General features: G+C 41.6%; 1 protein-coding gene across 1 annotated transcript; it reads left to right on the top strand.

Moving 5' to 3' along the window:
• Positions 1 to 73: 73 nt before the first annotated feature.
• On the top strand, positions 74 to 5,632 carry wdr83os (WD repeat domain 83 opposite strand). Its single transcript, XM_069689488.1, has 4 exons — positions 74 to 208; positions 1,474 to 1,579; positions 2,561 to 2,658; positions 5,237 to 5,632. Exons 1-4 carry the CDS (start codon positions 159 to 161, stop codon positions 5,301 to 5,303), a joined length of 321 nt encoding a protein of 106 aa, XP_069545589.1. The 5' UTR covers positions 74 to 158; the 3' UTR covers positions 5,304 to 5,632.
• The last annotated feature ends 6,475 nt before the right edge of the window (positions 5,633 to 12,107 follow it).

Raw genomic sequence — 12,107 nt, forward strand, 5'->3', positions numbered from 1 at the left:
AGTCTTTTACCCGTCTCGCGTCGCCTTGTGGATTACGCTAAACTTTTATTTTGAAGTACACCGGAAACGACTCCTCCACGCTCCCACTACTTTCAAGAGCGGCGAGTCAGCTGTCTGTCGGTTACTATAGTTTATATTTCTCCACATTGTGATTTATAATGTCTTTAAACAATATGTCAGATCCGAGGAGGCAAAATAAGATTTTAAGGTGAGTATTTAACAGAAAAATCTGTATTTGACAAATGTTGCTGTCCGAAGAGCTCCGTTAGCGGCAGCTAACAGCTAGCTGACCCTTTCATCACAGATCAGGAGTGTCGCCTGGAGAGATTAGCATTAGCTCTGGGACTTCATGTACACCTTGAAAAGGTGAACATGACATCATTACATTGTTATGTTGTCGGATCATGTTCAAGCAAATCCGCTCATCTGTGTTTGACACCAGTTGTCATTTCCTGTTGTATTTATGAGCCTTCAACTAGAAACACTTTCCATTTAACAAATGACAGCAGATCCGGTGACCGTCGGCTGGATATCAACTAAAACACAATGAGCCTCAAGGTTTTTTTTGTCAAAACTGACTTTTGACTGGTTGTCCTGTTGCTTAAGGTTTGTCTTTGAAATACCAACACCATCATTAGGAGGTTAAACACACGTGACAGATATATTGACTGAAACACAAAGGAAGTAGGATGTTTTACACTTTGTTGTCCAACATCACATTAGCGCATTAAAACTGTGATCTTCACAAGGAATAAGTCAGGTTTGATTTATTTTGCGTGTACGGCAAGAGTCGAAAAAAGTGTTGCACAGCATCAGACCGGATTAAACCAATTCAAACAGACGAATAATTATAGAGAAACACAAAAACATACAGATACAATAATGTCTTAATTACCCCAGGCATATGTTTCTGCATTGTATTCAGTAATACAACGTTTTCATATTAAATGTATGCCGATAGAAATATGTCTGATTGACCAATATCAACTCAGAATACAATAATAAGGTCAGGATCGAGATTTATTGCAAGTTTCCAGATATGACGATTCCCTTTTTTACATGTCCACAAACAATGTTTTTCCCAGTTTGGGGTCTGAGAGTCTGAAGTCATAACGCTGACTTCAGCCCCATCCAGCACCTGTGGGATGAACCGTACCGACAACTGCAATCTAGCCTTTGTATTAATGCTCTTGTGGCTGAATGGGAGAACATCTCTGTCGTCAGGTCCTAAAATCTGTTGGAGATCTCCCCCAGAGGAGTGGAGGCCGTTACAGTGCTCCATTTAATGCCCACCTGAAGAGATTAGGTGGAATTAGATGGTCAGCCAACACAGATGGGTTTCATGTAATATTGTTGTAGGAACTTAGGACTAGTTTTTTTTTTAACCATGACAGGAACCCACATGTCATCCAATGTCATTGGTAAAAAATCTTACATGATCTGTTTGGTGGACATATATTTGTGGTGTGGCAGGTACAAGCCCCCCAGCACAGACACCAACCCCACCCTGGAGGACCCCACTCCTGACTACATGAACCTGCTCGGCATGATCTTCAGCATGTGTGGACTGATGCTCAAGGTGACCCCCCCCCCCTCCCCACACACACACACACACACATACACGCACACACATACACGCACACACACATGCACACACATACACGCACACACATACACGCACACACATACACGCACGCACGCACACACACACACACACGCACGCACGCACACACTATACCTCTGTGTCTCCCATCTCCTGTGTCCTCTCCAGTAAACATGTGTTGCCCCCTAAGGGTAGACCTTGGTCCATTTCAATTGTTCCATTTAGAAGATTAAAGGTGAACTCACCTTTTTAGATGAAAGGATGAAGGGTGACTGCTGACTTTCAGCACCAAGGGCACAATAAACACAACAAAAAAGAGGTGGCAGCACACTGTGCTTCACAGTGCAGTGGTAGATAATTTATTTCAATGACGAGCTTTATATCTTTATAAGAACTACTTTTATTTGTCGTAGTCATTTTTCTTCCTTTTTTTAATACAATAAAATTGCTTTACAATAACATCATGTGGCAAAGATTAAGCACTGGCTTGGATTTTGTGTCTTATGCAGGAAACACTGTATTTTTTTGCACGTGCTGTATAAAACAATGACAATAACTAACAAACATACTGTACATCGGGTAGGTACCCATGATGGAGTATCAGGTCCACCATTTTCAGAATAGTCTTGTCTTGGAGTGCTGTTTGTGGGGGACACACTCATTATGTGTCTTTGTGCTTTCCAGGATACGAGGCATTGCCCTAATTAATCATAATGTGAGCTTCAGATTGTTGTTGTTCAGCCGCTGTGACGTTAAGTCTCCATCTATCCCTTCAGCAACTCCTGTTAATCTTTGCTAACATATCTTTCTGTCCCGCAAGCAAATGTCTCTCCGCTCTCAGAAAACACGTTTCCCCTTTAAGGAATTTTTAGTTTTCTAATATTATGCATAAGCTTTTTTAAAACACGGAAGCAGTCTGGATGCCCATGAAAGCTAACTTGTGTGTTTGTGTTTCAGCTGAAGTGGTGCGCCTGGATCGCAGTCTACTGCTCTTTCATCAGTTTCGCAAACTCCAGAAGCTCAGAGGACACCAAACAGATGATGAGCAGCTTCATGTGAGTATACAACCAACGTGTGTATGGTTTATAAACACAGTATATCGTTTACTCGTGGTGGTGTGTGTGAGACAACATGTTACTAATGTGCATTCAGAGACTGACTTAGTTCAGGGTATTTTCTGTAGCTACAATTGACAGATGTCCCTTATTCAGCTCACATGCAGACTATTGCTAGATGTTGGCGAAGCGGCTGTGCACAGAGAAGCTGGCACACAGACGACACCAGACTTGTCCATCTGTACTGTAAACTGGACACGGCCTAATATCTTGTTAATTTGGGGAATTATTTTAGGATGGACAACCAGACTGTACCAACTGTATAGAGAGAGTTAATTTAGCAAATGACGTTGGTAAATGGTAAATGGTCTGCACTTGTATAGCGCTTTATCAACTCATCGGTCTGAAAGTCGTGTTCACACACACGAATGAGCTGCCATGCAAGCTGCTCGCCATTTCTTGTAGTTGGTCACCAGGTTTGAACACATCTCAGGAGGGATTTTGGTCGACTCCTCTTTGCAGATTCTCTCCAAATCCCTGAGGTTTCGAGGCTGTTGCTTGGCAACTTGAAGCTTTAGCTCCCTCCACAGATTTCTATGGGATTAAGATCCGGAGACTGTCTCGGCCACTCAATGACCTTAATGTGCTTCTTCTTGAGATGCTCCTTTGTTGCCTTGGCCGTATGTTTTGGGTCATTGTCGTGCTGGAAGACCCGTCCACGACCCATTTGCGGTGTCCTAGTTGAGGTAAAGAGGTTGTCGCCCAAGATGTCCCGGTACGTGGCCCCGTCCATCATCCCCTCGATGCGGTGAAGTCGTCCTGTCCCCTTAACAGAGAAACACCCCCAAAGCATAATGTGTCCACCTCCACGCTGGATGGTGGGGACGGTGTTCTTGGGGTTATATTCAGCATTTCTTTTCCTCCAAACACGACGAGTCGAGTTGATGCCAAAGAGCTTGATTTTGGTCTCATCTGACCGCATCACCTTTTCCCAAGCGTTCTCTGAATCATTCAGGTGTTCATTAGTAAACTTCAGACGGGCCTGTACATGTGCCTTCTTAAGCAGAGGGACCTTGAAGCGCTGCAGGATTTTAATCCATCACAGCGTAGTGTGTTACCGATGGTTGTCTTGGTGACTGTGGTCCCAGCTGTCTTGAAATCATTAACAAGTTCGTCCCATGTAGTTCTGGGCTGATCCCTCACATTTCTCACGATCATCGATACCCCACGAGGCCAGATCTCCGTGGAGCCCCAAACTGAGGGCGATCGATGGTCATTTTGTGTTTTTTCCATTTCCGAATAATCTCACCAACAGTTGTCTCCTTCTCACCGAGCTGCTTGCCGATGGTCTTGTAGCCCATTCCGGCCTTCTGGAATCTGATTGATTGATTCTGTGGACAGGTGTCTTTTATACAGGTAACGAGTTGAGATTCGGAGTACTTTCCTACAGCGAGAGGACTAATCTAACTGGTCTGTGGGAGCCAGAATTCATGCTGGTTTGTCGGGGATCAAATAGTTATTTCACACAATCAAATGCAAATCAATTTATACATTTTATGTGATGTGATTTTCTTTTCTTTTTTAAAAAATTCTGTCTCTCACTGTTAAAATAAACCTACCATTATAATTATAGACCGTTCATTTATTTGTCAGTGGGAAAACTTACAAAATCGGCAAGGGATGAAATAATGATTTCCTCCACTGTACATCCATTTTTTTAAATGCAGTCTGTGCACCGCAGCTACAGGTTTAACATTGTGTTTAACGTTGGTATGTCCAGCTGCCTGGATAGAGTGCTGGCTGGCTGCGTTTGAGGTGCCAGTCGGTACGTTTCCATATCCATATTTTGGACAAACTAGGAGACTCTGTAGTGTCTCATTGGTTTCAAATGTGTCCCTTTTTCCTGTGATGACAAAAAGTGCATGTGTTTACATTAAAGTCTAGAATTATGTATTCGTCAGCTTGACCTTTCTTCTCCCTGCTTTTGGGACTCTGTGTAAGCCAACTCTAATGTCCAAAAGCTTTTAACTGTGTGAACCCTCTGGGCGGTACATTTGCCTATAAAATAGCCCGACTGCAGGGCACCTGTCCAGGCTTCACAGACAGACAGCATTCTCCTTGTCCATTGTCTCGATGAGGTTCTATTAAAGAGAAGCTTGATGCACTCAAAGCTTCGTGACACAAAACGTTTGGCTCAGCACATGGTGTCACATGATGAACTTAATGCGCCAGCCTTGTGTGTGTGTAGACGCTGGTTCAAGGCCAGTTTTAGGACATTGGTCAATAGCCAAGATATGATTCAAGTATCCCTGTGTTATTAAACAGAGGTGAGTGCCTATACTGGATAAACAAGCAGGTATGTCATTCAGGTCATCTGGTGAATCTGCCATCACACATTTGGGTGAATAAACCCCACAGCAGTTTTGTGTGGTCCATGCAGAAATACTATAGCGCTCATCACACCAGTGCTTAACTGCAATATTTTTACAATATGCCAACTTATCGGCAAAGAATGTCATTAAAACTGAAATTACAATCTTTACATGATGCTTTCTCCCTTCTTTTTCTCTGTGTGCAGGCTATCCATCTCAGCAGTTGTGATGTCCTACCTCCAGAACCCACAGCCCATGTCGCCGCCGTGGTAACCAAACGCCCATCTCAGAAAAGAGCAGAAGTGAATTGTGGGGTGACGAGACAGCTGATTGAGCCCCCAGGCCATCTATGAGGAAAAGCAGAGACAAAAAGGAAGATAATGTGATAGAAAGAGAAGAACGGAGAGGAAACGAATGTCCAGGAGAGGTGGACAATGAGGAGAACACTACGTCAAAGATGGAAAGATTAAATGTCTTTGACTTTGTTCTTTTTTTTTCTCTGTTTTTAACCTTTTCTAAGTCTTCTGTTTGTTGATGAAAACTTTGAAGTTTTACTGTTCAGCTGATCTGTTGCATAATTTCATAAATAAAATATAATGGTTTTAAAAGGCACTGCAGGCTGTTATTTATCATTGAATGAAAAATGTTATATCACATTCAATGGTATATTATTTAACAGTCTTTAACTTGTATATACTGTTTATGTCAACATCAGAGTGGTAATTACATCAGGGAATCTCATATTTCTGAAAACTCTAATGCGTCTGACCTCTTTTCAACTGACTGTCTCGCTTAATTTCACTTCAGTTTACTTCATTTCACCAGAATAGTAAAATACATGAATAAAACAGACAATTAGTCAATTGACTTGATACATACTATTCATTTTGAATTCTTGTTAAAAAAACCTTTTATTTAATGCTAATTTGGTGCTTAGACACTCATAAACCTCCACAATAAACTCACTTATCATCTTAAATGAATTTTATTTAAGATTAACTTCATTTACTCATCATTTAAACAATGTACAGACGATAGGGTCCAAATTATGTTCACCTGCAACAAGACTATCACAAGCTGGGAACATGATGTTTTAGTAAGCTGGGAATCTTTAACAATATTCTCTGCAGTCAAGTAAAAAAAGTTGGCATAAAGCTCACCCTACCGACAATAAATGTTGAGATTACACACTTCTCTGTTGAGGAGCTGTTACATCTGCTCATCAGTCACAAGCATCCCTCTCCAGTTTCTCATTTAGTAAGGGCGCTGACTACAACATATGCAGACACCTACACCATTCACTGTGTGTGTGTGTGTGTGTGTGTGTGTGTGTGTGTGTGTGTGTGTGTGTCTCTCTCTCTCTCTCTCTCTCTCCCCTGATGACAGACATGAAGTTGGGGAGTCAGCTGGATGTGAGGCTGATTTAGTGGCTTATAACTCATTCCCCTCCAGGCCCGGCTCCACTGCAGCCACCGAGCTGCTTGGCTTGCAGCCACATTTTACGCCAACTCCACTGGATTTTGTCCTGATTTTGTCCTGACTCAAACTGCTCACTGACTCGTTCTTTTAGCAACTTAAACAATGCCCTTTATCCCATTGTTGTGGTCTTGCCACGCTTTCTGCCCCAGTCACAACGGTGCATTTGTTGTTGATTGCTATCAGAGGCTGGAGAGGCTGTTGAAGTTATCCGAGTCAGCAGTTATCGTCAGCATTGATCGGTGGGCTGCATCATTTGGATATTAAAAACTGTCACAGTTTGCTGAATGTAGATCTAAAGTTCAGTAGGTGACGGGTTGGAGACAATTTTAATTAAATCCAATCTAACTATTCTGTTCTGATAGATCTGCCCAGTGAGAACAGTGGAGGAAGACTGCTGGGAAACCAGCCTCCATCTCCGTCTAACACTAGAGGGCACACTGGTATCACAAATGAATGAGACTCTAATGGATTGTCAGTAAATAACACCAGTTCAGGTTTTTAAAGGAGTTTTAATATTGTATAGATGAAAACATTAAAACAAATCATCTGGAGTGGTGTTTCCCCTTTTTAACTGCTTCAATGATGATGGGAAGACATGTGGTTAGTTGGGTGGCAGATGGAAGTTTACAGAGACTTTGTTGAAACCTAGTTTGACCCCCGCGTTGCCCCGATCTGTTGACACATATTCCTGTTGCCAGTCAGAAGAGTTGGTGGTGCGCTACTGTGTTTTTGACCATTCAGGATAAACCATTATCATTAATCATTAATTTTATTGTAAATGCCACAGATTTCAAACTCGGTCTACAAAAGTCTTCATTTGGTATCACGTATGTGCCTTGTTTGGATGACTTCTTATGAGGAAGTGAGTGCATTATGCTTTCCTCTGGTTAGTTAAGCAGTTAGTTCCCTGACAACCACAGGAGGACATGGACATCTCGTCTTACAATTCACCTTAGAAATCTACCTGTCACATTGGTATTGTAAAGCAGGCCATTTACAGCAATGCTTTGATTTAAAGAAGGAAGATTATCAAGTATTTCTCAAAGAAAAAAAATGGCATGCTTTGTAAAATCATAATTATTTAGCCTACTAATGTGAATTGCTCAAGACATTTTTCTTTTTTAGTTTTACACCTGGCTTAAATCCTGCTTTGGAAACGGGCTGTAGAAGGCAGTGGTATGCCTTGCTGAAGGGAAATGGAGGACAGTTACTGGAAAAAAAATAATTTAAATGCTTGTCAAAATAACTCCGGTATGTATTAATGGTTTCCTTTTGCAGGAGGACCAAGGTTTTTTTTAGAATAAAGAAATATTTCATGTTAAATGCTCATTCAGATTAAAAGTTTTACCTCTGCCTCCAGTCTGCCGGATGTACCAGAATTTAAAAACACTACAAGAAAACTTTACTCAAAGCAACGTTTACTCAGTTTAACTTAAGCCAAATATCAATGACCATTCTAACAGTGTGTAAATGCATATAACCAATACATAACAAAGGGGAACTCTTCAGAGCCTCTTCCTTCATCAGGGTTGATAAGACAGGGCCAAACTCTGATGTGTACACATGTCTTAGATCACCATAACAACACAAAATGAGGAGTCTGTTCATAAGAACAGGCTAATAAAGCTTATGTGGCAAGTTCAAAAAGGAAACTCTGTTCCCTCATGATTAATCTTTGTTCAGGTGAATATCTGCTGTTCCTGCTGCTCTATTTTCTTTGTCATGCCCCCTTTCGCACAACTGCCAAAATCTCGTATTTATAATCTTTTCACCACCATATTTTCCCAACGATTTGTCTGCTCTTTTTGAGCCAATCACTTTCTCGTCTCTGTTCTTTAAACATCATTGTAATTCTGTCATTCTGACTTTCGGACCTCCTAACACGCAACCCTCCTCCTCCCCATCACCACCTCATCCTTCTGATTATCCAGGGAGCCTCAACTGAAGTTTACATCGGACATCTGCGCTCTTCCCTCACCCCAACTGGCTGAGGCAAAGGACCGCCCACCTCTGAGTCGGGTTCTGTTGGAGGGTTCTTCCTGTTAAAAGGGAGTTTTTCCTTCCAGCTGTTGCTCATGTGGGAAATGTTGAATGGTTGGGTTCCTGTCTATACTGTTGGAAGGCTCTGTTGGAAGGACCTTACTCTGTTGAGTGCCCTGAGATGACGTATGTTCTGATCTGGCACTATATAAATATAATTGACATCTGCTTACTCAGCTCCCACCTCAAGTGCCTCGGCTCCGGGGGGTCCTGTCCTATCTCCTGCCTTCATTTGGGACGTCACTCAATACAAAGCCTCTTATCATCAGTCTTTAATTGTTCAACTTTGATTACTTCAATAAATATTAAGTATTCACTTCTAATAATCTCTCCTTATGGATCTGTGTGTTGATGATGGAAAAGCCCAACTCTACAGTTTGTGTCATTTTTGCAGAGTGCATACATGTGCCTGTTTGCACTGCTTGAGTGGACGTGTTTGACATGTAAGTCTCTGAAACCCAAGTTGCTTCCTGCACCCTCAAATGACTTTAAACTGCATTCAAGCTCTGCAATGTTTGAATCCCGTATGTGTGTGTTAGAGAGTGAAAAGAGGGCTAGAGGCTTTAATTTTCAGGAGTAAGGTGTCATTGTTGGACGGGAGCATCAGCACTGTTGGTGACACAGATGCTGAGTTGGGCATCCTGCATCATCAGGCTGTCATACACAGCACAGCATGTATATATCATAATACACAAAGACATACAGAAATGCAAACTTATGCACAAAACATTGAAATGTTGGTGTGCGCACAGTGCCACCAGTATTATGAGGTGAGTTTTCCATCTTCACAGTTTGATGATGAATCTAAAAAATAGAAACAAAGTCAGATCTCTGTGACATTGGTGCTGCAGCTTTAGCCGAGTAACCTGAAATAATCTCGGTATTTCTCTTACGTGCCTCCTTAATCTCATGACTTTCTCTTTTAAAGACACACCCTGTAAACGGACCAGATCAGACCAAGAAACTAAAACTACGTGTGAGAACTACCAGGCTGCTCTGACGTGACAAAAAGAGTTCTTAATCTCAACAAACGAGCAGACAATAGCAGACCTCTAACAACAAATACTAACAACAACAAATAACTGAGGGGAGGGGAAGTGGGGAGAGAAACCTCAATAGAAACTATGTGGAATATTCCTCTTGAAGAATGTACAAACAGGTAACAGGGACACAGCAGTAGGCAAATTACAGCACGACAATATATCATATAGACTAATATGATGTAAATCAAACAATAAAGGTGCAAATTATTTAAAGGTCCTATATTGTACAAATTCAGATTTTTTTTTTGCTGTTTTGATTAAGTAGGTCTAAGTGCTGTATAAATACTGTGCAAGTGTCAAAATGCTCAGTACGAGGAGAAATACATATACTCCGTGTTTAGCAACTATACCATTTGTACCAGCTGTTTGGATTTAACACTTGTGTCACATGTTGGCCCTCGGCATGGCCCGCTGTCTAACCGAGGTCACTTTGCTGTGGACCAAATAAATCCCTTGGCCTGGTGAACCAATCAGAAGAGAGAGCTACTGATACTAATGAGAGGAAAACAGGCTGCCAGTGGTTGAGCCCCTGAGAGAATATTGAGAGGAGCTGTAAAAATAATATTGAGATCGCTTTTGGGTCTAAAAACTGCAAATATTTCTTCTTATGAATATAAAGACTGCTAATAAAAGACAGAAAAAGTATGAAATATGGGACCTTTAAAACATCAAATTCTGTATACAATAAAGACAACCAGTGTGGACACAGTTTACCTAAACCTTGTAACATTTCAATCAGGCTAAATTAATGTGAATATAGAGGAAGGAGGAGGAGGATGAAGAAGTGTAGAGTGAAAGGAGGAGAGGGAGGTAGAGTGAGACAGACAGTAAGACTGCAAATTAGAGAGAGGAGAGAGAGCGAGAGAGAGAGAGAGAGAGAGAGAGAGAGAGAGAGAGAAAGAGAGAGAGAGAGAGAGAGAGAAAGAGAGAGAGAGAGAGAGAGAGAGAGAGAGAGAGAAGAGAGAGAGAGCGAGAGAGAGAGAGAGAGAGAGAGAGAGCGAGAGAGAGCGAGAGAGAGAGAGAGAGAGAGAGAGAGCAGTCCGGTGGAGAAGAGGAACTGACCCAAACGTCCTTTAAAGAACAACAGACCGCGACTGGATCGAAAAACGCCCTCACATCTTCCCAGTTTCCCTGCTGACAGCTCCGTGTTGGCGTCCCCGATATTCTCGGATTTATTCTTTAGTTTGCATCACGCTGCCTTTCACTCAACGGCGGACATCACTTTTGTCGGGATGTTCTGGATGTGAACATGGAGTTTCCCTCCCCTCCTGCGGCGAATTCGTTTCTGCTTCTCCTCCGCCGGTCCAGTCGTCCCAGTCCGTCCGCTGACTGGTTTCCAGCTGCCTCCGCCCGTCAGGTGAGCCGGTCATCGGGGCCACCGGAGAGCCGGTGGGCGGGTCTGGAGTCACAGGAGCCCGCAGATTTAGTGCTCCCTGGACAGCAGAGCACCTGACAGGCAGGTAAGACTGTATGTTCCCGGGCAGGACAGCTGCGTTTAACGCACTTTACTAAACACATTATTGGAGGAACATCAGCTCAGTAACTTTACATCATTTGCTGTGAAGAAAATGCATACACATGAACGTGGACATCATTTTTCAGTGAAAAATAATGTGATTATGAATTAGCCTTAAACAAGCCTAACATTAGGGTTATTCTTTAGTCAATATTAAGATTTGTCTTAACCTATATTTTCTAATTTGCATCTTTAAATACATAAACAAAATAATGAATAAAATAACCGATTTGCTATTTGGTCATTGGGACAAAATATTGGGTGGTGATACTGATGATCTGTCCAAATGATTGAAAACTTGTTATACTGGATGCTTGATTGGTAATATTTTAGTGAACCATATGATCTTGTGGTCCTCATGCTGGTGTCCTATGTTTTGTGTATGGTATGAAATACAAGATCAAATACAATGCCAATAAGAGTGTTGTCATCATTAAAACCGAAGAGGACAAATGTCAAAAATGTCTGGACACTGAGTCCATTCTAAAGTTTTGAATTGAAATTGAATTGATAATAACGGACTGCAGTTTGATTATAAGACCAATAATGGTCACATATCTACCAAACTCAGCCCTCTGGGCGTTGACGTTAAGGAATTGGAACCTTTTTACATATATTTTTGGTGGTTTCTGCTTCATCTCTTGAAAAACATCCTACATTACTCATTAAAAATGACTTATGTATTCATTAACACCATGTCACAGTCAGATCGAAATTACTTATTAAATGTTTGATGGCATCGCCAGTCAGCGTGTTTTGTGTCAGAAGTAGTGCAATGAGAGCAACAAAACATCGTAACCAATACTTCTAATGTTGTTTCATCCCAACTGTTGTAAATCATAAGGAAAGACTACATTTGTGGTTAGTTTCTTCTATAACTGAAGCGTAGGTATTGTTAAATCAGCCTTTCACCAGCCCTGAATTAACATGAACCAGGGTTGTTTCCAAATCATTAAAAGTTTGCATCGTTTTTTCCATCAGAATTATCAGACCTCCATA

The sequence above is a fragment of the Brachyistius frenatus genome, unplaced genomic scaffold, assembly GCF_029030835.1.
Source record: "Brachyistius frenatus isolate BFR_SWC_R1_liver_20210118 unplaced genomic scaffold, ASM2903083v1 Contig_7, whole genome shotgun sequence".
Lineage (NCBI taxonomy): Eukaryota > Metazoa > Chordata > Actinopteri > Embiotocidae > Brachyistius > Brachyistius frenatus.